We start from the raw sequence: 27,853 nt of genomic DNA on the forward strand, positions 1-27,853 counted from the left end.
GTTCTCTACGTTGATTGGTCGAAAAAATCGAGGAATGAAAATATTCCTTAAATTTAAAGATTCGCCTATATGGAGTTATCTCAAATGTTCATGAAAAGGTGGAGTTTAATTCATGTAACCTAATTTATTCGTTGCAATCTAATAATGTTTATAAATACTTAAAATCTGACATATGTTGCGTGATAATCGAGCGGCCATTAATAATTGAATTATGTAGAGGTTATTTAATTATTAAGTATATACCACAATGCTGATTGATATTACGTTGTGACTATAATATGAAACAATAGTTCATTTAAATAAAATAACATAATTTGAGGAAAATGACAACTGGCCAAAGCGGGCACGATCATTCGCTAGCAATTCGACAGGAAATTCAACGTTTTGAAAGTGTTCACCCATCGATATATGCCATTTATGATTTGATTGATTTAATATCAGATACGCATATTGCTAAACAAATACGTGAACACGTCGTTGCTATTGAAGGTACATCATTAAATTTTGTTAATTCATTTTTATTTGAATTTTATAAATTATATTTATAATATAATACTTTAATTATGATTTTTTTAGATTCATTTGTGAATAGTCATGAATGGACGTTGGCTAGAAATGTTCCAGAGTTACATTTAGGAATTATTGGTTCATCTGATTCAGGAAAATCTGCATTAGTTCATAGATATTTAACTGGTTCGTTTATGCACGAAGAATCTCCCGAAGGGGGACGTTTTAAAAAAGAAATATTTATCAACGATCAGAGTTATTTGCTTTTAATAAGGGATGAGGGAGGTGTACCGGAAACGCAGGTACTTTTTTAAATATTTAATATTATTGAATGTCAATAATTTAAGATTTGTATCTATACATATTTATTTTATTTCTTTATCTTTTAGTTTTCTGCTTGGATAGATGCACTATTGCTAGTATTTAGTTTGGAAAGTGAAGAAAGTTTTTCCATACTATGTCACTTTTACAATAGAATGTGCTCTTTTCGTAATATGTCTGAAATACCAAAAATACTTGTTGGCGTGCAAGGTTTGTATGTAAACTGTATTTTTCTTTTTTCTTTTTTTTACATTATATAAAACAAAGATTAGTTTTTAATATATCTCTCATACTTCATTTAATAGATCTTTCTTTTAGATTCAATTAACGATAGTAATCCACGTGTGATAAAAGACGTAAGGCCACGAAAATTAGCATGCGATTTGACATGTCCGTATTATGAAACGTGCGCTATTTATGGCTTGAATGTTGAAAGAGTTTTTCAAGATGGTAAATATTTCATCCGTTAATTATTATCTTTATAAAATATGCAAATATTAATGATTACAAAATATATTTATTTGATATTATATTTAATATTGTAGTTTGTCAAAAAATTATTCAAAGTATATCAACGAAAAACTTTAGATGCAACGGACAATATTCTATCGAAAATGAAATAAAATATCCTGTACCGATGACTCCAAAAAATGTACAATTGGTTTCAAAAGAAATGGAGATGACAAATTCATTAAAAGTTGATGTAAGAGGATGTTTAACTGTTTGAGTCCCATATGGCATGATCACATTGTTTAGATTTCTTATCAAAAAGCGTCATGTTATTTAAACATAATGTGCAATCGTCGACACACGATTTAGTTAATATTAGTTAATACATAATAACATTTAATATTACTAAAAAATGAATACGCTTGTGTACGTATATGGACTTATTAAAAATATTGTATATTTAGGGATCAGAAAAAGATGAAGATTCTAGATCTATTCATAATAGTAATACGCAAACTGAATCAGGTATGAATGATGGTTTTCATAATACGCAGAATCAACATGGAGAATTAAGATCTTCTATTTTAACTCCAACTACTATTAGGTTTGGGAGTGATTAATTTATTAATAAATTATATCCATTAGAAAATGAATTTATATAAATGTCATATAATATTTTTTGCATAGAAAATTTAGAAGAAAGTCTAATATATTTACCCCATCGAAAAAAGAAAAATATAACATGGGTGAAATGGGCGTTGGCAGAGAAATACCAGTTAAACAAGGTTATTTATTTAAAAGAAGTAGTAAATCTTTAAAGGAATGGAAAAAGAAATATGTTACGTTGTTAGAAGATGGACGTTTAACTTATCATTCAAGTTTACACGTAACTATGAATAAAAATAATATTATTAATTATTCATTTGTTATATGTTGTTCAATGTATTTATAAAAAATATCTATTTTAGGATTATATGAATGATAGCAATGGTAAAGAAATATTGTTACAGTACGTAACTGTTAAAGTGCCTGGAAAAACTCCAAAAGGTTCAAAATTATCAAATACTCAAGGTAAATATTTAGAACGTCTCTTTCTCTCTCTCTCTCTGATATAAGAGTATTTTTTAAACAAAATAATAAATTACTCTACATATTGATCATTTTCAGAAGATAGTTTTGAATTTTCAATCATCTCGTTAGAAAATAAAACATGGCATTTTGAAGCTAATAATGCCGAAGACAGAGAGAGCTGGATTTCCGCTATAGAACAGCAAATACTTTCTAGCTTGCAAAACAGTGACGGCGAAAAAAAAAATGAGACGGATGCTTTTAAAATGCATTGTATAAAAAATAAAGTCTCTGGAAATGACGCATGTGTTGATTGCGGTGCGCCTAGTAAGTAATTGCAAACGAATAATAATTATAATTATTAATAATTTGTTATAATGAATATAATTTTAGACCCCGATTGGGCCAGTTTAAATTTAGGTGTGCTGATGTGCATTGAATGTTCTGGTATACATAGAAATTTAGGATCGCATATTTCGAAAGTCAGATCATTAGACTTGGATGATTGGTCGTAAGTATAATGAATATTTACATCTATACGCACCTTATGTATTTATCGGATAAATTTTTATATACGTTCATTTTTTGATCATAACAAAAATTTAGGTATAAGATTTAATTGTTAATGGTGTAAAATAATAATGCGTTAAATGTAGCGCAGGTCAATTAAGCGTAATGTTAGCTCTTGGTAATGACATAGCAAATAGTATTTGGGAATATTGTTTGAATGGAAAACAAAAACCAAATCCAGAATCAACGAGAGAAGAAAAGGAACAATGGATTAGATGGAAATACGAAGAGAAATCTTTTTTAACACCGATTAATCCAAATATTTCGTTAGGAAAAATCCTTATTGATTCCGTTTGTCGGTGAGCTCAAGATATACTATTTTTTAGATTATATAATTAGATAATAATAATTTAAAATTTATGAGTTAACATATATTTGTTGGATTTTAAAAATATATAGGGGCGATATGAGAGCATTCACATTATGTTTAGCTAGATGTAGTTACGAAGATATTAATATCTCTGTCAGCACCGAAGATTTACGAACGCCCCTTCATTTAGCTTGTGCAACAGGAAATTTAGCTATGGCTCAACTTCTTATTTGGGTTTGTAGCTATTTCCACGCGAATGATTATAAAAATATTTAGATAAGATAAAAAATAATGTTGAAAAATTTATTTGGGATCTAATAATCGTTGTATATTGAATATTACAGCACAAGGCAAACCCGCAAAATTTAGATCACGAAGGCCGAACATGCATGTCTTATGTACGAGCACTTGAACGAACGCTTGACAGTTCCTCGGATTCGATGGAAATGCAGAAACTTCTCGAGGTATTGGAACAAGCTAGTATTTCCGGTGTAGAGGATGTAGAAACATCACAGTATTAACATTTTAATAATACTTTTAATAAAAATAAATCATGTGTACTTATTGTATAAAAATCAATCAAACAAATGTTGATTTTTATACAATAAAAATCATTTTGATAATCCACACACACACAATATTGTTATTTGAATTCTAATTAAAATATAATATTTAGAAACTTGGATATACTTGAAATGTTAAATTGTGGATTGCACCAATGATTTTTTGATTATTATAATACGATTTTTAATTGTATTATATACGAAACAGCATAGAGAGAGAGAGAGTGTATACCATAGATGACTTTTTCCATATTTATTGTACTTTTTTATCTAATGAATTATATATTTCTCATTATAGAGATAAATTTGTACATTACAAAATAGTTTGTAACAGAAATTCGTCATTCAAAATATAGATTACAGAAAAGTTTGTATTGATGAAAGTGGATATTGATAATAATATTAATACTATGTATATATATATACACACATACATAAATGTATGTATATATATATATATATAAACATATTTATATATTATCAATGACTGAGAGTACAAAGCACTCATAAATCTAGTTATATTTATATGTTCGAAGCGTTAAATGTATTTCGAACACGCTTCTGCAACTTTTATTTTAATAATTCTATAGTAAATATAATTATTGCACTAAATTCGTTTACGTTATTTACAAAAAAAAACCTTAAATTAAATCAAAAAATAATATTCGATGCTATTAATATTAATTATTGTGTGTCACATACCAGTTTCATACGATTTTCTTACGGTAAATTCTTGTACATACTTATTTAAAACGTTTTCGAGATAATAATATACATTCGATTAGTATTGAAGAACCGATGATGTTTATCCCTCGAAAGTTCCTTGTGTACTAAGTTTCTGCGATCTTTGAAATAACTTAGACAATCGACAGTGTATTATACTTACTTATGTTATTATTGTTTCTTTTTTTTTTTTATATATGCTTCTCTATAACTTTCAAAGTCAATTTATGATAGCTGCCACTACTTTCAAATCAATTTATATATAGAATGAGCGATGAATTAAATTCTTAATAATAAATGAAAAGTATGTACAATCTATATATTCTTAATATTTAAAAAATAATAATTACATCAGTCTTGATCTTTTAAAAAAATGAATAGTATATATATAATAGTATATATATATATAGATAATGTGGATAAATGAATATAAGTATATTTTCTATCTTAACATACATTCATTCTGTCAGTTAATATAAAAACGAATAACAGTTCAAATTTAAAATATGTGCGTATTAGCTTTTAAGAAAATTGTTTTTCTTTTTTTATGTATAAAAGTTCTTAAAAAATGTAATTTTTTTTATTTTTTTTTTAATCTAAAAATATAAAATTTAAATATGACCCTGATCGATTTTTGTAAATTTGAGATATATTTGCTCAGTTGGCGACAAAATAAACGTATTGGGATTATTTTTGTAAGGAATAGGCGTCTTATCGCAAACTTCGACTTTGAATTTTCTCAGAGTTTTTATCAATCCTATTTTAGTTTGATAAACGGCAAATCTGGATCCTGAAAAACAAACATAAATAAATAAAAATACAAATATATACAATTTTTTAAATTTTAATCATTTTAATTGAATAATGAAGCTATTTTTTATTTATCTTAATTACCAATGCAATTTCGTGGACCATCTCCAAAAGGCAAATAGGCCATCGGATGTCTCGTTTTAGTCATTTCATCGCTAAATCTCTCAGGTTTAAAGGCATCCGGTGATGAAAAAATTGCCGGATCTCGTTGAATCGCATAAACTGGTATCCAAATTTTTATATCTTTTGGTATTGTAACTTTTGTATGTTCAAACGTATAATCCGTTATTGTTTTCCTCATAAGAAATGTTACAGGTGGATATTTCCTCAAAGTTTCTACATAAATAATATTATTATTATTATTATTATTATTATTTCATATTTTTTAACAATTTGAAGAAAAGAAAAAGAGAAGAAATGATATTAAAAACCAAGCACGTACCACAGAATATTTGATTCAAATAAACCATTCCTTTTACATTTTCATATCCCAATTTTTCTCCATTTTGTTCATACAACTCGTTAATTTCTTGTCTCAACTTATCTTGCATCGTAGGATTTAAAGCCAATTCGTAAAGAGCATGAGTCATTGTTGTTGATGAAGTTTCAAAGCCCGCGAGGAAAAATACGAAAGCTTGAGCAGCGAGAAGATCTTCCGTTAATTCTAAATTGTAATAAAAAATATCATTTGTTAATAATTTCAAATTCCAGATAAAAATAAAAAAGGTAAACATTTTGTTCAAAAAACGAAATCCATTTGAAAATAAAATAAAACATGTATGTAACATATACATACCAATGCCGTTTAATTTTTCTGGATTTTTTTTCAGTTCCATTAGAAGATTAACAAAGTCGTTTCTAAAGATATTATTATCTTCTCTATATTTAATAGTATTTACTATTGATCCTTTAAAAAATTTCGTAGTATTGTCTCGTCGGATAATATAAATGAGGATATTGAGAAGCCATGGAGCCATATTTCTAATTCGATTTCTTAATATATTAAGAAAAGATACTTCAAAGACCGATCTTCCCATTTTACGAAACTCGCTATCTTCATCTCCTATTGCATTCATTTCTAATCCAAACGCACAGCTACCAATAACGTCGGTAGTAAATTTAGCTGTTAATTCACGGCATTCTATCGGTTGACCTCTGCTAACGATTTTTTCAAGATAATTTTCGTAATGATCAGCACATTCTATTATTAGACCAAACATCTCCTTTAATTTACCCGAAGTAAAAACTGGTGAAAGTCGGGTTCTTAACGGTCGCCATCTTTTCGGTTCTAAACTAAAAAGATGTTGTGACAATGGTTCGGCCTAAGAAAATAAAACAAATTACTCGTCTTTTATATTACTAATAATAATCATAATTATTAATTAATATAATTATTTATATATAGAAAATGATCGGCGTATTTGAAATAAGTTGTATATTTTTTTTTGTCGCTTGAAATTAAATAGATAGCTCAAGGTGAGTCACACGTTCAAATTTCTTTTGATATAACTCACGAATAATTATGCTATTCATCGTAAACAAGAAAAATTTGTAATAATGTAAAAAAAATAATGATAATATACGTGCTATTATTACGGTAGAGATAAAAAAAATGTGATCAATATTGAATGATTTGTTTTTCCTCGTTTTTTGTTTAGCTTCAATGAAGAAAACCAAGACTATAAAATAGCTTACAATATATTAGCGTATCACGCTGTTTATCGTCGCTTAGGATAAATATATGTTTATTTGTACCTTCGGAGACGTTGATATTCCACGATCAGAAATCTTAGAAAAATCTTTGATAAGAACATTCTTGATCATATCCAGATCTTTAAGAATTAAAATAGGTGATTTTTTTATAAATATTCCGATCATCGGTTCATTCTTGTATTCGGGACTATCATAAAGTTCTTTCAAATAATCTCCTGTAGAAATTTTTCCTACCAAAGTCCTTCCAACATTTCCTATAATCGGATATGGCTTTGGTCCAGCCACGCCACGTTCTTTCCAAAAATTGAAAGTTGATGTGTAGTAGTAGTACAATGCTACGACAATTGCAATTAATGCGAACAGCAGTTCTAATGTCGTAGGCATTTTGAGATTTTTATTGATTTTTTCCTATCAATTAAAAATCTGCTACAAGGATTTCTAAAAAAAGAACGGAAGAAAAAATATATATAAAAACACGCAAACACATTCGAAAATTATTTTTAACGATGTTTAATTTTGAGTAAAATATTATATTATTTTTCGTCGGGAATAAATTTTACGTCTATCTTGAAACAATATTAATTACGCTAATGATATAATATAAATACTTTAAACAAACAAATATGTTTTGAGAATTCTCTTCGAAATCATTAAAAAATTAAAAAAGTTTTAAGATAATTCGTGTAATAAAATAAATATATATCTTACAGAATGATGATATCCGAATGGTCTTAAGTGAATCAACAATAATTACTCGAAGTCACGTTGAATGATGCGATCTCTCGCGTATCAAACGTTATTGTGATGCTTTATTCATGAACGCGTCGAATTATATGATGCTGTAACGAGAGATAGAGCATTATTAAAAAATTTTGAGTCATGATGATATGCGACTCTTAACAGAATGATATTTCAATTTCGCTATACTAATCGTTCGTGGAACAAATAAGGCGTGTTAGAGGAGTATAGTAATATCAAAATATTTGATTATCTGATAAGGATTGTAATGGAAAATGAAATTCATTCTATCTACTTGATATGATGAGACAACTTTTATATTTATTTTTCTAGATTTCGATGATTAAATATTTACAAAATAATTCTATTTTTATCTGACTTCTTTTTAATTAACATATTCTTTTTTGATTTTTTATAAACCCCTTGTTAATATTTCTAAAGTATATTATTTACAGAAAAATATGATATAATTATATATTATCAAAATTTATTCGTATATTAACCATTGTTATTGTGACACATATTTTATTGTTACATAAAAATCAGAATATTTATGAATACTTTACATTACGGAATTATTATCTATGGTCTTTAAATGAGATCGAAAAATTTTCATGTTTTTCTATTATTATCGCATTAATTCTAATCTTTCTTTAGTCTCTGGATAAATCGATATCTTATCAAAGGAGCATCGGATACTTCATATCATCGTTTTTTTATATCATTGACCAAGGTTTATAAATAGATAATATTATTCTATAATTCATCGTAATTTGTTCTATATTATTAACATAATTATTTTCTTCTTTTTTTATTTCCTTATTTTTTTGTTAAAGATCTATTATAATAAGGGATTAATTATGTGCAGCTTAATCTAAATATGTTATATATACATAATAAATCTAAAAAAATAGAAGAAAAAAAAGAACAAATATATATATATATATATATGTACGTATCACCTTTCTCGTATAAATTTGATAATAATAAGGATGTAACATGTGATATTGTCTACTTAAAAATTATTATATCAACTTATGTCATATAGGACTTAATTTAAATCATTTCTTATATTTACGATGAATATAATAGATATAATAATAAGATATATTTACATATAATTAAGATATTATTATTCTTCCGTTCCATAAATATATATAATTAGTCTTTCTTCATGTTGTGATTGTTTTATTTTTTTTATAAACTGGAAAACGAAATGCCTTTTGAAGGTATGACAATTATACAAAACATCGAACGCTCGTACACAATAAAGACTTTCAAACAAAAAGTAACTACGTATCATCAAACGAAGAAATAATTTTAACGTTTGGTCTTTTTGATTTGAATGTTTGAACGCCTTGTTTGGTAACCGATGTACCAGTTACATCCAAAGTTTCTAAACTTAATATGTGATTTGATAAATAAATAAGACTAGAATTAGTGATCCGTGAATAATTCCTAAAAAAAAAAAAAAGACAGATTCGTCATATTCAGCATGTATGATATGCTTATATAATAATTGAAAAATTATTTTTTGATATATAAACTCCGCTGTCAATTTACTTACCTAACAACTAATGTCTTAAGAGGTGGATTGTTAAATATACGATTTTCTTCTTCTAAAATTAAAATCCCATGTGGAGAAGTGTGAATAACTTTTTTAGCAGTAGTTCCTATGGCACGAATCGCTCTATCTGAGATAAAGCGTCCTTGATGTCCTTCATTGTCCCAATGATTTTCAGGTATATACTGAATAAGATATGAAGCGTTAATCCTTTCGCTACGGACACCGACTATAGTCTGTGTCGGCCGCCGACTATAGTCGGTGTCGCGTGAACACCTACGCTTACGCTTAAATTTGTTAATATGTTAATTTCTGAATACTCAAAATATACTCATTTTTATGTTTTTCATATAAAATGACGAAACAGTTGCTACATAACTCTCAAAAAAGTATCCACACAAGAGAATTCCAAAATGCCATTGAAAGACGTAAGCCACTGCAAGGCGCGGTGTCCCGTTCAGTGGCGCTACTCCCGCGGAACGGAGTGCCGTAGCGAAAGGGTTAATAATTGCTATAGTATTTAATTTATAATCTTTATTGCTCTTCCTTTTATGGGTTTGAGAGGTCGGTTCTTTTTAATTTTTAATTTCTCAAAAATTTAAACGAATGTTAAATATTTTTAACCAATAAAAAAGAAATAAATTACTCACTTCAATGAAATTTCCATCTTCGAAAGGTGGATCTAAGTCTCTGTAGTTTATGAAATTAGCTGGATATTCCAAATATAAATGTTTCAATGTTTTGGTACCACTAAAACAACTAACTTCGCTATCTCCGAGTGCAGTATCTCGTAAATCTAAAGTCTTTATTAATTAACAAAAATTAATTATTTATTAAAAAACGTATTATATAATAAACAATAATATTGTGTGGAAAAAAATTCTTTTTTTAAATACCTCTAATTTTTTAAATCCAAATCTGGTAGCCAAACTTGAATAAGCCACGCATTCACCCAAACGACGACAAGAATTCATTCTAAGTTCTTTAAGTTTGGCTATTTTACTAATTACTAATAAAGAATGTGGCAAGAGCCATTGACAATGACTTAAAATTAAGCACTGCAAATAAAAAAAAACACATATACATGTTAAGATGTTATACGTTCCAAAAGTATCAAATGTTTAAGACATTATAATGAATAATTACTGTTAAATTAGTCATGTGGAGATCAATTTTGAAAAAATATGACTTGTTAGTTTGCAAATGATCCATTTGACATCCTGCGAATGAAAGCTTTTCAAGCGTTTCTGGAAAATCTGTTATTTCGATCTGCAAATTACAAATTAATAATGGGTATATATAGAATGTTTAAAAATATGTAAACATAACTTCAAGACTGATTTCAGTATGCTAAACTAAGAACAAAATTCATTTAATCATGCTCGATATGACATTTTGTTTCCGAATCATAGTTGTTTTTATATTATACTTGTTATTAAATAATTTTCATAGATACTGTTCGAAGTCCTTCGAACCAATGCAGGCACCTTCGACTTTAATGCAGGCTTTCAAAAATATTATAAATCTTCTCACTTGTTCAAAAATATCAACTATTGTTTGAATTGCCGACAACCACCCTTGAAGTTGTGCCCACATATTTTGAAACATTATGTATATAAAATCTATACATTATGTAAAAGATTTGTCATTAATATTTACCTTATTACCATCTATATAATATTTTTCTATAATTAATTCCTTAAGCTGAGTGCAATGATTGGTTAAGGTACGAAAAAACTTTTGTGTCAATTTCATACCCTCTTTGGCTCCCAAATCACCACGCATCGATAGACTAGTTGTTGTTGGTTGAAAGAATTTAATATATTTTTCTATATCTTTCAGAGGTATTTGATGTTTGCGAAAATCAATTTTTTTCCATAATGTTCTATCTTCGGTTAATTGCGACATACGTTGACTACATCTAAGATATCGGGTTAAAAATTAAATAATTAAGCTTTGTTTTATAAGATAGTGGAAAAAAATAAATATATATTATAATTAGATTCAACTCACAAGCTCAATGCCAAAAGATCTGGCGGACTTAAATACTTTAATATATTCAATAAAATGTCATCGCAAAAATCTTGCAAATTCAAGTACGAATCTACTTCGAGTTTGGGTTTTTTTGATTCACTACTACCAGAAGGTTCTGGTGTTAATGATTTACTTCGTTTAATCTTCATTTTCTTTTTATTCCTGTAAAATACATTTAATTAACAAATAATAAAATGTTAATAATAATCATGCATGTTATTTCTTTGTCCGATGAAAATAAATATGAATGTGTAAAAGTGACTAATAGATAATTAATTCTAAAAATGAATGAAGTGCAACATGAATAATTTGCAATAGTGAATATTATGGAAAATGCATGAAAGCTTACCGTTTTATTAATTAAAGTAACTTTTTCGATATCCTTTTCTATGTGTTCGTTCAAATATTACTGATGTAAACAAGAGTAGTAGAAATGCGCACAAATGCTTTTTTAAATGAGTACTATAATATGACAATTGTATAGATATTTGACTTTTATTTAGATTATAGATTATGACTTTTTCATACGTAAATATATGTACAAACAAATATCAATAAATAAAACAATATTATTTTTGTAAGACTATAACGTTCGTTATGTTCTCGAATGTATTAAAAAAATTGTGATTCGTAATAATCGTACGATCTGTGAGACTTCAAATATGGCAACTTTTGTTTCATACATCAATCGAAAAGATAAACTTCTGTCTCCATCTTGTAACACTGTGTTAAACGAATTTTTATATCTCTATTTTGATAGTAATTTGATCTACTGGTAAAAACTCAAGAAATAAATGAATAGTACTTAAAACTATGTGATAACATAACCTTCGTTATTTGTACTGTATTCATTAACATTTCTCTTATTATACATTATCTTCTAGTATACCAACATATGGATATTAAAAAATACATCTATCAGTAACAATACATTTACATGCAAACATCTAATATATATATATATGTATACATATATATATATACATGTCCTGTTACGTACCTAGCATAAAATTCTATTGAAATGAATTTGCAGCCTGTTAAAATACGCAAGTCCCGTAGTCACTAAATAAAGCAACTGCATAGAACTAGCAAGTAATATTTCATGCCATCTATAATAATCACTAGTAACTAGATAGGCGTAATTGGGTACATTGAAGGTTGCAATAATATTCTCTCAACAACGATTAGTTCCTTTCTCTCACTTCGTGAAGTTTCAACCAATCAGCATACGTTTATTAAAAAGCTACTTTTGGCCTATATGTATTCGAATTATACTTTATAGACTTTTTATTTTATCTTAAATGTAAATAAGATAATATATATAAATTATAATAATATAATAATTATTTAAGTTAGTATTATATATAACAATGAGATATAATTATTTTATATAATTAATGAAAATATATATTTCATAGGTTATATTTTTCTCCTCCTCTTCTTCGTATGACTTATTTGTTTATGAATGTTAAGAACGTCGTAATGCTATGAATGTCGATCCAAATCAAAGAATGTTATAACGTGTGTATGAATAAATTCAGTATTTGCGAATTAGTTGTTAAATAATATTTTTAAAAACTAAAATATCATTTCTCTCTTCTTGCGAGAATGAACGTAATTCATGTTAATTCAAAAAACGTTATTTTTATCTTTTTGGCGCTTTTATCACATATTGTTAAAGAAGTGCATATGTGCTACGGTAATGGTAAATTTCTTTCATATGTATTTATTATTATAATAATCATCTAGTCAAATAGTAAAATAATTTCTTTGTATATTATTTGATATTACAGATCGTGTAATGAGTTATGCTTTAAAAGATTCTAATGTAAATTCTACAATTGTTTATAGCAGTAAAAAAGTAAGTTTTGTTTTTTTACGCACATATTACATGCATATTTAACTATACATAATTATCTAAAAACATAAAGATTTAATTTAAAATTGTATGCACTACCGTAGGAAGAAATTTCAAGTTTGTGTCCAACTGGAGTACAGTGTAACGAGTTAAGAGTAGAATGTTTAAAATGTAATTTAAATTTCAGTTGTATATACGGAAAAATTGATACTGTAAATTGTACTATAGCGGAATATGTTAATTGTTTAGTACGTATCAAATAACTTAATGCTTCATAAATCTATTTGATTGTTTTCTTATTTCTCATTTTGTTTATTTTTTTGTGTATAATTAGGGTGAACAGAATTTTCAAAAAAATTACACATGCCGTTATTGTTATCAAACTGAACATTGGGAACATCAGTGTCATCTAAAAAATTCTTGTAGTTCTGTAGCGTCACCTCAACAATACTACAAGTATGTTAAATTAAAATAACATTATAAAATGATTATTAAAAGTATTCACTCCTAATGCGTACTTTTTTGTTTAGAACAAATTGTACAGTTAATGGTGACATATTATGTTTGGGTAAAAGAAGGTTTATGAAGAATTTACGATGCAATTGGACAGTAGGATACAAGTGGTCGACTGCATTGATATTGAGCGTTACTTTAGGAGGTTTTGGTGCAGATAGGTAATTTTATAACTTCTAATATTATTGAAATGAAACTTCTTATAAGACTCTGTACTCATTTAATGTTTAACGGTAAATAGAATTATAGTCAGTGAGTAATAAAAAACAATGCGCATGAGTAATAAAAAATGATCCTATTTTTTTAGTATACGTTGCATTAAATAAGTGTAAGAAGTTTCACTTCTTCCATGTGTGTTTACTGCTAAGTATAACATACACTTTTAGTTTTTTATCTTATTAATGATCTTATTTTTAATTTGTTGATAAAATAAAATATTAGGGACATAAGTAATTTTTCAATAATTGCGATATTCAATAACAAAACAGGTTCTATTTGGGACATTGGCAAGAGGGTATTGGAAAATTATTTAGTTTTGGAGGACTCGGTGTATGGACTTTAATTGATGTAATATTAATTTCGATGAGATATTTAGGACCAGCGGATGGATCTCTTTATATTTGAATATTATATTAATCTCGTTAAAACTAATGTAAGATTATTTAATATTTTTCAAATTTAATGTAAAAAACCTTAGGTAATATATACCGTTGTTTCGTTAGATTTAATTAAGAAATTTTTTTATTGATAACGATATATGATGTATATATAAATATACATGTAATTTTTTTTCTTATTAATACCAATTATTTATTGCTTAGTGTGTAGTATTTGATCCAAATGTTTTTCGATATTTTTAAAGGCAACAATTGTATCTTCGAGATCGTTTTCGTCGATCTGCAAAATAAAAAATAGAATATAAAAATGTATATCGTATTAATATTATATTTTATATACTAGATATAATTAGATATTTACTAGTATAGACTGATAACCGAGCTGTTTAATCAACCTAAGTTTTAAGTTCAATAAACCATGTGGAGTTTTAGAATATCGTAAACACGTAGTGTTGTTTAACAGATCGATATGAAAGGACCTGCGATAGTTAGAAATACATATGATAACATGTGTGTAATTATAAATATTATAATATAAATAATTATTTATTTATTTAGATTAATACCCTAAAGTTAGATGATCGAAACTAACACCCGGAATATAAATTCCTTTAGCAGGAGAATTGATAAGAACGTTTTGAATTTTCATTTCTTTGGAAAGTCCATTTACAATCGTGCATAAAATTTTAACAGATTTTCGTATATTCAATGCTACATATACATCAGTAATTAAATCATTCGGCAATTTAATATCCGGAGATTCAATTTGAATGGTATGTAGCAACAAACATAGACTCGCTCTTATTTTCCAGAATTTGTTATTGTGCGCTTGAAGAAAAATACTTCTTTTAATGCATTCCTGTATCATCTAAAAAATATTTTTCTATATAAGATATTCAGATAAAACATAAATATTGTAAATGATAAACGTACAACGTACAAATTCAGCTTTATATCCAAGAATCCATAAGGATAACAATATACGTAACAATTCCTTAGGTTCATCGTAGATAAAAGATTGTATGTTATTGATAAAATTGGTAATTTCCAACAATTGTACATCCGTTAATTTGTAATTTAATATACAAATGCTCCATAAAAAACCATCTATGTATTTAGATTTATAGATTTGTTTCTTGTAGATATTAGATTTAACTTTAAATGTTTCGTTTATCAATGACAGATTTTCTATGATATCTTCAACTAGGCGTTTTAATACTTTGGGTTCCGAAAAGTACATATTGGAATATAATTTTAAAATATGAATTGCTGATATTATGTTATATTTTTTAGTATAGTTAATTATTTCTTTGTTTAAATTATTCGGACAAAAATCTTTGGAATTTCCAGCAAGTCGTAAAACTTTGCACAAAGGTACCAAAAGATTCAAATTATTAACCAGAAATTTAGCTTCGCTTTCTATCAAATTCTCTAAATTTTTAATTTGTTTCGGTAATAATTTAATTCCACATTTAAACAACGTCTCAGACACAATGCATTTTTCAAATAAGGACAAATCATCGAATTTGAGATATTTACAAAAGGCTCTAACATCCTTTGTTGCATTCTTATCTTTTCTCAAACCGAAGAAATAAAGACAAAATATAATTTCATCTTTATTAAAAATATTATTAGTTATTCCTGTTTTTAACGATTCGATGGCTTTATTATAAAAATTTAATTTTATTATTTTAGAATGTATTATTTTATTGAAAAATATCAATGATCTAAAAATATCATAATGAGACATAGCCTCCAAAAGATTACAAAACTTAGCATCAATATCATTTATTTCATTGATCAATAAATGTACAGGCTGATGATACATGGATTTTATTAACGCATTTAAAGTTTCTTTTTTTTCACTTTTGTTTAAATCTGTCAAAGATGAATTATATTGTTTAATATCTGTAGTAGCATTCACTAAATTTTGTTGAAATGTATTAGATAAAGTTTGTTTAACGTGCATGTTATTCTTCCAAGTTTCTTCTAAAAATTGTTGAATCATTAGATTGAACGATTTATAACATTTTACATGAATTACATTATTTTTATTTCTTTCGTGAATTCGAAATGCGTTTGCAACTAATTTTAGAGTCCTATGTCTATTTCTGTTCAACATGGTAAATAGAAATAAATGATTATTATTATTAAACGATTAATTTATATTGATAAATAATTATATTAAATATTTTTAATTAATTTTTATCTTAGGATTTTTTTTTATGAGAGTATATAAACCTCTATTTCATGTTTAATTTAGCGAATATTATTGAAATGTTATTGTTATTAACACGTGAGATATAACACGGCGAATACACTTGGTTCGAACGTAGGAATTGTTTTATTCTTTTAGTCATTTTTTCTTCTTAATCAAACGATATACGTAAGTTTATTTAATATACTACGAAAAAATTAATTGTTTATTTAAAAAATTATATGTGAGATAAGTGTTATTAAATTTGATGCATCTGCATTTATAGATACTTTGTACACTTAACCTATAAAAACAAAATAATAATTATGTTCTTCAATTCAATAGGTTAAAAGGATAATATAAAAATACTAAATATATTTTAATTGAAGTATTTAAATGAATCTTGTAAAATGCCAACAGTCATAGCATTAGACGTATCTCTTTCGATGAGACGTCTTGCAACGGTTGGATCTGCGGGAAATGATAGTTCTCAAAGTGAACAATTAACAAGACATCATTTAGCAATTCATGGAATAAATGCTTTGCTACATTACTTACAAACTAATTCCAAATTGGAATTTGTTTCCCTGGTAAAAATTAATAAATATATTATTTTATTTGTTTACATTTTTTAAATTTAAAAGATTATTAAATTTTTTATAACAGAATTTTATTTCAGGTATTATTTTCATCGCTTTATGAAGTATTATGTCCATTTACTCGTGACTATGATAGCATACGTGCAAAATTACAAAATAGAGAAGAATGCGACAAGACTTGCATCAAAACAGCTTTACATGGCGTCAATAATGCAATTATGGCAGAATGGGGCAATACTACGGCTTGTCAAGTTGTTTTAATTACAGATGGTAATCCTGGAATTGGACCAATGTCTTTGGGAGATTCATTAAATTCTTTAAATATGACGAGAGATATGAATCCGTTTCCATTACCTTTTCCATATCCAGGAAAATTAAGCGTCGTTTGTATTGCACCGACTCAAGGTAATATTTATTTACGCGATATATATATATATATTTTATATTAGATTTATATTAAATATATATTTTTCTTATTAATATATTTATATTTTAGATCCAAGCTTAGCTGTAGGTTTACCTCTTTATCAGCGCCTAATTGATTTAGCTGGATGCGATAGTATAATTTTAGTCCCAGACTCTCCTCTCACAAAGCATTCTGTCGCAGTATGTTTTCAGAAATTAGCGGAGACAAATTATGTGTCTTTCCAAGGCTATTTAAAGTGTGGCTATTTGGGTTCGCGTATTCTTCTATCTCCACCTCCCATGGTAATTTTTTTGTTAATAATTTTTACGATAATTAATAATATTATACAATTATATTATTATCTTCAATTAAAACTTTTCATTACATACAGTTTATATACATATATATATATATATATTTTTTTTTTTAGCCATATACAAAAAAAAAAGATTTTGAATTGATATCTGGTTTAATGGTATCGAAGAATATTGAAATTTGTGGATTTATATTAGTGACAGATGTTGGTAGTCCAAATGCTATTTCCAGACATTTAGTTTTGCCATTGCCCACTGAAAAAAATGCAAATATGCAAGGGGTGTCATTGGAAGAGGAATCTGATGATACGGATGAGAATGGCGATGATGGAAAAACGCCATCTTTTTGTGTATTACTTCATGGAGCTCTGAAGGTTCTTTATTATCACTACGTATTATATTAGTCTTATAGAAAAGTATTTAATTAAGATAATTATTTGTAGGTAGAAAATATGGCAGCTCTATGTTTATTGAATAATGAATGGTTCGGCTTTATTTATTCATGGGCAGATACAAAAAAGAAATCTAATTTAATGTTAACAGTTCTAGAACCAGGAGTTGATATCATACCATGGTTAGGTAATTTCAATAATTTAGGTCCAATTGACACAGCTCAAGGAGCGCAAGTTTCTTTTCCTGTTAGACCTACAGAGAAAAGAAGTTATACACAAAATGCACCTTCGTGGATTCGACAAGTAGGGTTACAATCGGATATTCAAAAAATTTTAAGACACGCTAGAAACTTGCCAGAGAAGACGCAAAATTTTTACAAGGTATGTTTAAGGTATCGTCTATTGAATTTTTTGTTAACATTTGAACAATTTTGATTTCTTTTTTCTTAATAGGAAGTAAATAGGTTACGAAGAGCAGCAGCTTCTATGGGTTTTGTAGAATTATTAGAAGGCTTAGCGTGTATACTGGAAAGAGAGTGTACGTTGTTACCATCTAATTTAAATCCAGATTGCACGATACAGTTAGGACATGTCGCTACAATGTTACGGAAACCTGAATTTCATGAACTCAGATTTAATATTCCACCTACACGAACGAAATTTCATCAGGATGGTTCATAATAAAGTGACTAAACCATACACTTGCAATTTATATATTTATAGTAAATGTTAAGGTTAAAAATGACAGATATTAAATATCAATGGTTTTTTTATAAGATAATAGTAAAATTTTATATTTTTTACTATAACGTTCATTATGTTTTTAATCATCGTTTAAAGTTTTAACAAGAAAATATATGATATCGTATAAACCCTTGGCAGTTTGCAGGCTAGAATATACATTAAGATCAGGAACATGAACGAATAATGTTTTGTGCGTTTTAATATTCAATGATTGATAAAATATGTATTCGCACAAATATCTTCCAGCATCATGGGAAACGCAAGCAGTGCATCCACTTTCCTTTGAATTCTCATTAATACTGTCACAAAGTTTGTTAACATTTATGTTAGTTTCTAAAACACGACAAACGACCTGTAGTTCATGGGGCCATTTACCATCTATGTCCGGTTTTATGTAGCCTGCATTGTGAGCAATATGTTCTATAGTTAAGCAACTTGCTTTGTAAGAAACACCAACGTGTATAACAATCTAAACAAAACAGTACCAATTAATTATTACGTTTACTAATTTAATTATTATTTAATTCATGAATTAAACAGCTACGTACTATAGGATCATATTCTTCCCATAATTTGGATATTTCTGTAGACACGTATTGGTAAGATACAGGTATCTGTTTTGTTATTAGTTGAATGTTACATAATTTTGATTGCGGCCACAGTTTAGACAATTCTTTCACAGCTTCCCAACTTGCGTTAACAATATGTTTACCAAATGGTCCAAATCCAGTTATCAATATCGTTTTTCCATTTATACTTATTTGATTTTCACGCATTTTTATGACTACTAAATTTTATAAATTTTCACTCAATGACTTCTTCAAATTTTTAATACTCATTTATTATTAGTATATACATGTATATACTTTACATAACAGTATTGTCAAATGTTTACAAAATGATAATTCATGTCATATTTAAATACCACGTTGGTAGGTCCAATGAGTATCTTCTTTTATGTCAACCAATCAAAGTAAAATTGCATTCCTACAAAGATATAAATTTTTACAATTTTTAATAAACAATTTAAATGAAATAAAAAATAATTAAAGCAACTTAGAAAATATGCTATATTAGGTAGCCATATCCTGGTCTTATCTAAATTATATTAAGAATGTTTATTTCATCTATTGTTTTTTTAGAAAGATAGGAATGGTTATAGATGCAAACTCATTATTTGAATTAAGATATAAAAGCTATTATTAATAATAAGAATTAAGAAATTGTATATTTTGTTTTAAGAAACTATGAAATATTACATATAGCGTAATATGTCTTTAAGAACTAGAGTATAAAACATGTTTTACATTAATTTGCTTCTTTAATCTTAAGTATTTTTTTTGTTCTTACTTATCCGCTATTATTTCACTTACATTCTATAATAGTAACTTCTCCAGTTTTTATTTTCTATCGAATTTTTTTTCTTTTTCAATTATTATACAGCTTTTTCACATCTTTGACTATATGGGTATAGAATTAACCTAACTCATTTTAACAAACACTATATACTGCTCCATCTTAATCCCTCCCAACCAGAATAATCAATTTACTTTTTTTATGATTAAATTATTTGTTTTCTTAATTTTAGACACTTGTTACATGCTCTATGCTTTCTTTAAAAATAATAATTAATATATATAAATCTAGCTATAATATGAATTATTTTTTCTTTTAATGTTATATTTGAAATGTCATCAATTTCGTGAATAAATTAGTGCCCAATCAGATATCATCAACCATGATATTCTTTGATCAGTTGTGTCATTTAAACTGTTATGTTCGAGCAAAGAATACAGAAATTCACAGAAGCTCACAAGTCTCCTTTTTTATCTACCCAGATTCATCTTAGTTACTAACCTGCCGACCAGTGGGCGATAGAAGATACTTGAAGCAATGACGATACAACACTTTCAAAAAATACTGCATTCTTTGATAATATATGATAGTAAATATAGTATATTTATATATTGTGTGTAATAGAGAATTTTAATAATTATTTTTAATTTTTTAGTGCATAAACATGTGTGTGCCTTCAGAATGCATTATACATAGAGTTTTAAAGTAATCATTTAAGATGTTCAAATAGAAGAAAATCTCCACGGTTTTTTGATAGTATGTATCGTCATCGCAAGTATCTTCTATCGCCCACTGGTCGTCAGGTTAGTAACTAAGATGATTTTTATCTACCCAGATTCATCTTGTTACTAACCTGCCGACCAGTGGGCGATAGAAGATACTTGAAGCAATGACGATACAACACTTTCAAAAAATACTGCATTCTTTGATAATATAGATAGTAAATATAGTATATTTATATATTGTGTGTGTAATAGAGAATTTTAAATAATTATTTTTAATTTTTAGTGCATAAACATGTGTGTGCCTTCAGAAATGCATTATACATATATTTTAAAAAGTAATCATTTAAGATGTTCAAATAGAAGAAAATCTCCACGGTTTTTTGATAGTATTGTATCGTCATCGCTTCAAGTATCTTCTATCGCCCACTGGTCGTCAGATTAGTAACTAAGATGAATCTGGGTAGATAAAAAAGGGAACTTGTAAACTTTTATATACTTCTGTTTTTTTTGGAAGAGATTACAATTCTTGAATATTTCTTTTATTGATCGACAGGTGGCAATGTATTGTTCGAGAAGTCGATAAAATACGGCGATAATATTTCGATTAAATATTTATTTAGTGAAAAGAAGAAAATATTTTCTCTTTTGTAATCATTTGATAAATTTTTTATATACTGTAATATACTATATATCGATCGGCAATAATAAATCACTCTTTTTACCGGCCGAAACTCGTCGGTAATAAAAGATTCTTCTTTTATCGATTGGTAAAAAGTTTAAATAATTTTTTTTCTTTACAAAAAAAAAAATTCCCTTTTAAATTACATTTTTCTGTACTAGTATACATAAAAATATGATTAAAAAAATATTTATATTAAAAAGAGAACAAAATGGCTTATAGTTTAAAAATTATCTGATAAGCATAATATCAGACGTCTTTATAAAGAATTCGCTTGATAGAAAGTATTATGATTCAACCGTATATGATTAATAATTTAATCGTTTAGAAAATGCATTAGTAAGCATAATAATAAGTATATAAAAAAAAAACAAGTCTAATAAATATAAGTTATTTAATAACGAATTCTCTGTTGGAATCTTACGTACACACTTATATTGTTATTCTAATCATTTAGGAGTAGATGACGTGTAGGATTTAAGTGTGGCGACATCAAAAGAATGATTTACTTGTACTATCTTAAAGACGATGACAAGCCAACGATCAGAATAGGCTTGTCGTTCATGTCCGGTTTGTTTCGACATTTTTTTTTTCTTATTTCTCTCTTTCTATCTTCCCTCTTTCTCTCTTTCTCAGGCCCGTTAACATGCGACATTAATTTGCGTAAGGTGTGTTTTGGGGTGCTACTTGAAAAGGCAACGGATGTGGGTGCGCAATAGAAAGGAGTTGTGTCGAACAGAGGAGAAGACGAGACGAGACGGTGAGGAAAAGAAAAGGAGAGCGCACTGACAAGAACGTCTCATGGCTCCTCTCATTTGCCTTTCAATGCAAAGCCTGTGTTGCCTGCTTCTCTTATTCTCCTCTTCTATCTCTTCTTCGTCATTGTGCACGACACGACCATTGTCGTACCTCGCGTATATCGCATTCATTCATTTCTTTCTACCTGTTCGTATTCCTATCGCGTGGGTGGCCACACACCGTACCGTGTCATTTTCAAAAAAAAAGAAAAAAGTAACTTTCCCCTAAATTTTGTCACCCCCCTTCTTCCACCTTTCCTTCTTCTTTTTTTTTTCCTCTTCTTCTTCTTCTCCTTCATCTTCTTTTTCTCTCTCGAAACAACAACGATAACAACCAAGCTCGACTTCGTTGAATACCATTATAAATATATACCCAAATATGTTTTATCTCCTTATTCCTCGATTTCTAACCAGCTGCGTGTTTTATTCGACGATTATTCACGGTATTCTACAAAAAAAAAATAGAAAAAATATATATATATAATTCGAGTAGCGTATATACATTTATTTGTTCAAAGATTTCTATCTCTTTTTTCCTACTGTCTTTCTATTTGCAGAGATCTTTACACGAAGAAAGGTATTCTACACGGATACACGCATATACACTCGCACACGTACAAGAAGAAGATAGTTCGAGACGTTAACGAGCACGTTTCACGCTCGTCGCGTTACTTACTTACATCTTCAAGCTTTTGTCCTCACCTTAGCGCCATGTTTCCGGAATACCAGTCTATTACTTACTACTTATTTATTTCTATACTTTATACTTATCACACGTTTTACTTTCCTAAGTATCTTGGCCATGTTTTGGGATACTAACTTATGACACGCGCGTTTCCTCCTAACTTACGTAAATCCACGAAATTATAGGATTGCTTACGAGTTTCGATTTATTTCTATTTTTAAGTTACAACGAATAACATCGTTATTTGTATATTAATTAAAAGTCAGTTTGTTTGGGTGGGGGGGGAGGGGAGGGGGAGGGGATGTTTCACGACGACGTTACTACCCATCGTCCCAGTTGGCAGTTTTCCACTTGAGAAGTAACGTAATAGTCCATATAATGGCCGTTAAACGGGCCGGTGGTAGACGAACCGAGGAAAGAATGAACAGAAATATGAAGAGGAGGAGGAAAAGAAAGAAGGTGCTGGTGGTGTTGGTGGTGGTGGTGGACAGCCTTAGGCAAACGGTGGTATGCTGCCAGCCGTACAAGTTTTCGAGGTGAGAGACCACAGACTGTTTGTATCGCTTAAGCTAATGAGGATACAGATGGCGATATTGTTGTCGAGCACACCAACACATCAAATGTATTCCTTCATCGTCCCCGGGGCGAATATGTAAGGGCAGAAAGAATAAGAAGAAGAAGAAGAAGGGAATCGTCGCAAGGTGCCTGCGAAAAGGCTAAAGCATCAAAGTAAAAAGATAGAAAGAAAGAAAGGAAGAAAGGGAGAACTGATCAAAAGGGGTTGCCTCCGTTTGGTTTGATTCTTATCTCTGCCAGCCGGTCGTGGCTGCTACCGAGTTGTGATCGTATATTCTGATACCAAAGGCGGTGCACCCTCCTTTTAACTTAGCTCTTTTCGCCAGAGCGAGAACCTGCGATGCTTAATGCACATTACATATACACACACACACATATATATATATATATATGCATATAGATATACATACACATAGCATTTCGCGGCTTTCGACTTTTCGGGGCCGCGCAGATGTGCACAACTCTGCACTGCTTACACGGCTGCGCATACCTGCGCATCTGGGCCGTCGCCTTGGGCACACGAGATCTCAGTCAGTCCTACTCTACTACCGTCATGATAAATTTCCTAGTAACCGATACGTCGTTATAATATATTCGATATTTTTTTTTTTTTTTTAGATTTTCTATTAGATTATATTTTAATTTAATTTTATTTTCTTTTATTTTATTTTTTAGATTTTCTATTAGATTATATTTTAATTTAATTTTATTTACTTTTATTTTATTTTTAGATTTTCTATTAGATTATATTTTAATTTAATTTTATTTTCTTTTATTTTATTTTTTAGATTTTCTATTAGATTATATTTTAATTTAATTTGATTTTCTTTTATTTTATTTTTTAGATTTTCTATTAGATTATATTTTAATTTAATTTTATTTTCTTTTATTTTATTTTTTAGATTTTCTATTAGATTATATTTTAATTTAATTTTATTTACTTTTATTTTATTTTTTAGATTTTCTATTAGATTATATTTTAGTTTAATTTTATTTTCTTTTATTTTATTTTTTAGATTTTCTATTAGATTATTTTTTAATTTAATTTAATTTTATTTTCTTTTATTTTCTTTTTTTTTCTTTTTTCGGGTAACTTTGATTTATTTCAAGTGTACTTTTTAAAGATCATATTTGAAATAATATTTGTAAAATATTGGATCGACAACTAAGTGATTGCGGATTTTAAATAAGAAGGAAAATTGAAAATTTTTTCTGAAAAATATAACTTTATTCAATTATAGGTACTGTTCGTTTATGATCGATGATCTTTTCTCCATCGTTCGGACGGTGTCATAATTTTACGCTCATCAAATTTCTGATCATTGATATCAAAAAATTGAATTAAATGTGATTTGTCTATCGATAAAATCCGCAATCACCAATCCAAAATATAAATATTAGGAACACACGTATCTTGACATCAGATTTGTACGTTTCGCAATCATACGTGGGCTTTTTTCGCATGTACGATCAGTATTTAACGATTTTTAAAATAGAAGACAGACGGCACACGCGGTGTCTCATTCGAAATCGTGCTCGATTCGTCGTTATCTTTATGCAATTATCATGACTAATTATCGCGAATACATAATATAATCATACAACACATATTAATGACTCTTATTTTTTCTTATTTATCTCTTTTTCTCTTTCTTTCCCCCCCCCTCGTTTTTTCTTTCTCCTTTTTCAAGAATTCATCGTACGAAACGAATCGGCCGGCACGTCGAGTCGAAGAGAAATTGTTAGCATCTGCTCGCGGTGGTCCAAATGGAAATAAATGTCTTCTGTTATACGCGCGAAGGAAGTAAGGAAAAGTTGGACGAGAGTACGCGTGCTCGTAAACTACAAGCGGAAAGAATTAAAACGAGTCAGGTATGTGAAAGAAAATAAAAGAACAAAAAAAAAACAACAAAAAAAAATGGTTAAAAGATGCTCGAAATCTGTACAAAGATACTTCTACATACACGTAGGTATGTACGTACGTGTGTACGTACGTAGGTAGGTTCGTAAAAAGAAAGGACGACGTAAGAAAAGATCGAAGAAGTGCGCGGAGAGCAGTTGTTTAAAAGAACAGACGCGATTTCACATCGCGCCCGTGATCCGCGATTTCACGGCAGCTGCTCTCGGCAGGAAGTGAGACATCATACGCGTGTATGCCGGCTAACTTTCTTGCATAATGTGAAATCGGGAACGAAGGTATACCTCGTAGTAATAGCCTCTTGTCCTTTTAACCCTTTCACCAATCTATATTACTCGAACTTATATTATAAACGTCCCGGTAATTATCATCGGTAAATTAATAATTTATCAATGGAATTTGACGATATTTTTGGGAGTAATTTATTAGTTACAATGTTTTCTTTTTTTTCTTTTTTTTTTTAAAAAAATTATGGATCTAAGATGCAGTTACTTAGAATATCTTGGCAAAATTCGTTGGAACAAAATATATTATAAAATAAATATTTTAAGTAACGTCTGCCTTTCATTATTTCAATTCGACAAATGTAAAATAAATAACGAACAATATTTGTACACCGCTTTTTTTTTCTTTTCCCACTGTCATAATTACCGGGCACGTGTAATCTGTGAAAAAGGTAGAACGATCTTTACGCGATAATTTTTTCTTCTTTTTTTCATTTTTTTTTAAGTATCTCACGTACGCGAAAGAGGGCGAAAACGTACGTGCGAAAGTTCACGAGGAGGAGAATCTTAGGAGATCCTAGAGAAAGGTTAAAGAAAAGGGGGTTGAACTAGCGTGAATCGTGTTTGCAAATGTGTTGTTCGGAATAATGAACAATGAATTGTATCGGTCGGTCACGGTGCAATCGAACGAACAGAAACGTTTCTCGCTTGACGTGTAATTTCGAATACGATTAACGAAACGATAGTGGCACCTTACGCAGCAAAGCCAACGTTAAAACTCCTCTTTCCAGAGTTCGACCGACGAGAACTTCCGTTCCGTGGGCGGGACTCGCTAACGCATCTATAATTGCCTTATTAAACGGATAATAGAAGAAACTACCGGCTTTTGCTCTATTTCCGCGCACTTAGAATCTACATATTATTATTCTATCCCCCTCGCTTTTGATCTATTCTTTTCTTTTTTTTCTTTTTTTTTACCTTCTTATATTCTTCGCTCGCTAATTTTTATTATTTTCTTTCTTTTTTTTTTGTTCGATGCTGAATTATAGAAACGATGGGGAATTTATACATGTGTGTGTGTGTGTGCGTGTGTATATTGAATTAGAATCAAATTAAACATGTTTTTTATTTTATTCTTTTTTTCTTTATTAAAGTCTTGGGTCAAATATTTGACAAAGAAAAATGATCCAAAGTTAAAATTAAGAAGAGTAATTTTATTTCGAATTAAATATGAAAGTTTTGGTTGCTACTTTGGGATGATCATTTCTATGAGGATAATCAAATATATTTATAACAAATAAGAAAATATTTTACTAATTTAGTAGATAATTAATGATTAGTCTCTCATTTTATTGTTCTGTAATTCTACTCTAATTTATTTTATCTTTAGCTACTACAAACTTAGATTTTTTAATTTCTTTTTTTTTGAGAGAGAAAAGGATTGTTCGTCGAGTAATAAAAAGTTTCAGCTATTTTCACATAACGTAGTAGCTGGAAAATATCAACAATGATGGTTGTCGACGTTCTCTGAAATCCCTGTATTTCACTCTGGTAAAAGCTTTTTCCTATGTTAACAGTAGTAAAGTAAGAGAAGTAAAGTAAACGACGTCTGGCACATAAACTTGCTGGTTTACACTTATCTAAACATCTACGCTACTAGTACTTACTTATTTAAGTACTTACTTTAAATTGCAACTGGACGAAGATTTGTTTTATTCTCGTTATAATCCTTTGAACCTTAGTTACCTCGTTAACATGTTTACCAACGTTTAAATTATTTCCATTACAAAAAAAAAACACAAAAAACAAACAAACAAGCAAAATTACAAAAATTTCATCAATTGTTTTACCCAAAAAACAAAGTTCAAAATTTTAATATCAA

The 27,853-nt window shown here is 28.4% G+C and overlaps 6 protein-coding genes and 2 long non-coding RNA genes across 12 annotated transcripts; 3 read left to right on the forward strand and 5 right to left on the reverse strand.

Annotated features, from left to right (window-relative positions):
* Nucleotides 1-53: 53 nt before the first annotated feature.
* On the forward strand, nucleotides 54-3,786 carry LOC122519719 (centaurin-gamma-1A). 3 transcript variants are annotated; one of them, XM_043639378.1, is made up of 13 exons: nucleotides 55-489; nucleotides 577-809; nucleotides 897-1,038; nucleotides 1,147-1,278; nucleotides 1,374-1,531; nucleotides 1,743-1,882; nucleotides 1,966-2,164; nucleotides 2,247-2,349; nucleotides 2,446-2,673; nucleotides 2,740-2,857; nucleotides 3,003-3,215; nucleotides 3,316-3,460; nucleotides 3,571-3,786. In XM_043639378.1, the coding sequence occupies exons 1-13, from the start codon at nucleotides 324-326 to the stop codon at nucleotides 3,745-3,747; spliced, it is 2,154 nt and encodes a 717-aa protein (XP_043495313.1). In that variant the 5' UTR covers nucleotides 55-323; the 3' UTR covers nucleotides 3,748-3,786. The 3 variants fall into 3 exon arrangements, with proteins under 3 accessions (XP_043495315.1, XP_043495316.1, XP_043495313.1); XM_043639380.1 differs by lacking the exon at nucleotides 3,316-3,460 and having other exon boundaries at nucleotides 54-489; XM_043639381.1 differs by lacking the exon at nucleotides 3,571-3,786 and having other exon boundaries at nucleotides 54-489; nucleotides 3,348-3,439.
* A 1,320-nt stretch (nucleotides 3,787-5,106) lies between these two features.
* LOC122519248 (probable cytochrome P450 6a14) lies at nucleotides 5,107-7,912 on the reverse strand. Its single transcript, XM_043638591.1, has 6 exons — nucleotides 7,744-7,912; nucleotides 7,078-7,473; nucleotides 6,119-6,644; nucleotides 5,765-5,986; nucleotides 5,407-5,658; nucleotides 5,107-5,302 (listed from the first exon to the last, which is right to left on the reverse strand). Exons 2-6 carry the CDS (start codon nucleotides 7,417-7,419, stop codon nucleotides 5,124-5,126), a joined length of 1,521 nt encoding a protein of 506 aa, XP_043494526.1. The 5' UTR covers nucleotides 7,420-7,473; nucleotides 7,744-7,912; the 3' UTR covers nucleotides 5,107-5,123.
* Nucleotides 7,913-8,894: 982 nt separating this feature from the next.
* LOC122519249 lies at nucleotides 8,895-12,463 on the reverse strand. 2 transcript variants are annotated; one of them, XM_043638593.1, is made up of 8 exons: nucleotides 12,372-12,463; nucleotides 11,351-11,533; nucleotides 10,997-11,258; nucleotides 10,484-10,606; nucleotides 10,234-10,395; nucleotides 9,988-10,140; nucleotides 9,341-9,522; nucleotides 8,895-9,231 (listed from the first exon to the last, which is right to left on the reverse strand). In XM_043638593.1, the coding sequence occupies exons 2-8, from the start codon at nucleotides 11,518-11,520 to the stop codon at nucleotides 9,066-9,068; spliced, it is 1,218 nt and encodes a 405-aa protein (XP_043494528.1). In that variant the 5' UTR covers nucleotides 11,521-11,533; nucleotides 12,372-12,463; the 3' UTR covers nucleotides 8,895-9,065. The 2 variants fall into 2 exon arrangements, with proteins under 2 accessions (XP_043494528.1, XP_043494527.1); XM_043638592.1 differs by lacking the exon at nucleotides 12,372-12,463 and adding an exon at nucleotides 11,721-12,305.
* Nucleotides 12,464-12,571: 108 nt separating this feature from the next.
* Nucleotides 12,572-14,802, forward strand: LOC122519250 (TM2 domain-containing protein almondex). 2 transcript variants are annotated; one of them, XM_043638595.1, is made up of 7 exons: nucleotides 12,572-12,674; nucleotides 12,790-13,070; nucleotides 13,165-13,232; nucleotides 13,334-13,477; nucleotides 13,564-13,685; nucleotides 13,760-13,903; nucleotides 14,231-14,802. In XM_043638595.1, the coding sequence occupies exons 2-7, from the start codon at nucleotides 12,980-12,982 to the stop codon at nucleotides 14,364-14,366; spliced, it is 705 nt and encodes a 234-aa protein (XP_043494530.1). In that variant the 5' UTR covers nucleotides 12,572-12,674; nucleotides 12,790-12,979; the 3' UTR covers nucleotides 14,367-14,802. The 2 variants fall into 2 exon arrangements, with proteins under 2 accessions (XP_043494530.1, XP_043494529.1); XM_043638594.1 differs by having other exon boundaries at nucleotides 12,573-12,674; nucleotides 12,790-13,076.
* A 375-nt stretch (nucleotides 14,803-15,177) lies between these two features.
* LOC122519252 lies at nucleotides 15,178-15,390 on the reverse strand. The gene is made up of 2 exons (XR_006304277.1): nucleotides 15,300-15,390; nucleotides 15,178-15,227 (listed from the first exon to the last, which is right to left on the reverse strand). It is a non-coding gene; the product is annotated as an uncharacterized LOC122519252 (long non-coding RNA).
* Nucleotides 15,391-16,647: 1,257 nt separating this feature from the next.
* Nucleotides 16,648-18,966, forward strand: LOC122519247 (integrator complex subunit 14). The gene is made up of 7 exons (XM_043638589.1): nucleotides 16,648-16,745; nucleotides 16,902-17,146; nucleotides 17,236-17,560; nucleotides 17,652-17,863; nucleotides 17,992-18,249; nucleotides 18,319-18,648; nucleotides 18,721-18,966. The coding sequence occupies exons 2-7, from the start codon at nucleotides 16,967-16,969 to the stop codon at nucleotides 18,946-18,948; spliced, it is 1,533 nt and encodes a 510-aa protein (XP_043494524.1). The 5' UTR covers nucleotides 16,648-16,745; nucleotides 16,902-16,966; the 3' UTR covers nucleotides 18,949-18,966.
* Nucleotides 18,965-19,787, reverse strand: LOC122519415 (pyroglutamyl-peptidase 1). The gene is made up of 2 exons (XM_043638823.1): nucleotides 19,560-19,787; nucleotides 18,965-19,480 (listed from the first exon to the last, which is right to left on the reverse strand). Exons 1-2 carry the CDS (start codon nucleotides 19,785-19,787, stop codon nucleotides 19,091-19,093), a joined length of 618 nt encoding a protein of 205 aa, XP_043494758.1. The 3' UTR covers nucleotides 18,965-19,090.
* Nucleotides 19,788-19,830: 43 nt separating this feature from the next.
* Nucleotides 19,831-20,938, reverse strand: LOC122519251. The gene is made up of 2 exons (XR_006304276.1): nucleotides 20,385-20,938; nucleotides 19,831-19,998 (listed from the first exon to the last, which is right to left on the reverse strand). It is a non-coding gene; the product is annotated as an uncharacterized LOC122519251 (long non-coding RNA).
* Nucleotides 20,939-27,853: the final 6,915 nt, after the last annotated feature.

Source organism: Polistes fuscatus, unplaced genomic scaffold (assembly GCF_010416935.1).
Source record: "Polistes fuscatus isolate 324 unplaced genomic scaffold, CU_Pfus_HIC Scaffold3, whole genome shotgun sequence".
Taxonomy (NCBI): domain Eukaryota; kingdom Metazoa; phylum Arthropoda; class Insecta; order Hymenoptera; family Vespidae; genus Polistes; species Polistes fuscatus.

What these genes read in the sequence shown, in the direction of transcription:
- LOC122519719 (XM_043639378.1), top strand. Translation starts at nt 324, where the DNA reads ATGACAACTGGCCAAAGCGGGCACGATCATTCGCTAGCAATTCGACAG. An exon ending in ACACGTCGTTGCTATTGAAG is followed by an intron (nt 490 to 576) that starts GTACATCATTAA and finishes TGATTTTTTTAG; the next exon opens with ATTCATTTGTGAATAGTCAT. An exon ending in TGGCTCAACTTCTTATTTGG is followed by an intron (nt 3,461 to 3,570) that starts GTTTGTAGCTAT and finishes TGAATATTACAG; the next exon opens with CACAAGGCAAACCCGCAAAA.
- LOC122519248 (XM_043638591.1), bottom strand. Translation starts at nt 7,419, where the DNA reads ATGCCTACGACATTAGAACTGCTGTTCGCATTAATTGCAATTGTCGTA. An exon ending in AGAAAAATTAAACGGCATTG is followed by an intron (nt 5,987 to 6,118) that starts GTATGTATATGT and finishes ATTACAATTTAG; the next exon opens with AATTAACGGAAGATCTTCTC. An exon ending in TTTGAATCAAATATTCTGTG is followed by an intron (nt 5,659 to 5,764) that starts GTACGTGCTTGG and finishes TTATTTATGTAG; the next exon opens with AAACTTTGAGGAAATATCCA.
- LOC122519249 (XM_043638593.1), bottom strand. Translation starts at nt 11,520, where the DNA reads ATGAAGATTAAACGAAGTAAATCATTAACACCAGAACCTTCTGGTAGT. An exon ending in ATTATATAGATGGTAATAAG is followed by an intron (nt 10,607 to 10,996) that starts GTAAATATTAAT and finishes TGTAATTTGCAG; the next exon opens with ATCGAAATAACAGATTTTCC. An exon ending in TCCACATGACTAATTTAACA is followed by an intron (nt 10,396 to 10,483) that starts GTAATTATTCAT and finishes TTTTATTTGCAG; the next exon opens with TGCTTAATTTTAAGTCATTG.
- LOC122519250 (XM_043638594.1), top strand. Translation starts at nt 12,980, where the DNA reads ATGAACGTAATTCATGTTAATTCAAAAAACGTTATTTTTATCTTTTTG. An exon ending in GCATATGTGCTACGGTAATG is followed by an intron (nt 13,077 to 13,164) that starts GTAAATTTCTTT and finishes TTGATATTACAG; the next exon opens with ATCGTGTAATGAGTTATGCT. An exon ending in GGAGGTTTTGGTGCAGATAG is followed by an intron (nt 13,904 to 14,230) that starts GTAATTTTATAA and finishes ATAACAAAACAG; the next exon opens with GTTCTATTTGGGACATTGGC.
- LOC122519247 (XM_043638589.1), top strand. Translation starts at nt 16,967, where the DNA reads ATGCCAACAGTCATAGCATTAGACGTATCTCTTTCGATGAGACGTCTT. An exon ending in TTCTATCTCCACCTCCCATG is followed by an intron (nt 17,864 to 17,991) that starts GTAATTTTTTTG and finishes TTTTTTTTTTAG; the next exon opens with CCATATACAAAAAAAAAAGA. An exon ending in AGACGCAAAATTTTTACAAG is followed by an intron (nt 18,649 to 18,720) that starts GTATGTTTAAGG and finishes TTTTCTTAATAG; the next exon opens with GAAGTAAATAGGTTACGAAG.
- LOC122519415 (XM_043638823.1), bottom strand. Translation starts at nt 19,787, where the DNA reads ATGCGTGAAAATCAAATAAGTATAAATGGAAAAACGATATTGATAACT. An exon ending in GGGAAGAATATGATCCTATA is followed by an intron (nt 19,481 to 19,559) that starts GTACGTAGCTGT and finishes TGTTTTGTTTAG; the next exon opens with ATTGTTATACACGTTGGTGT.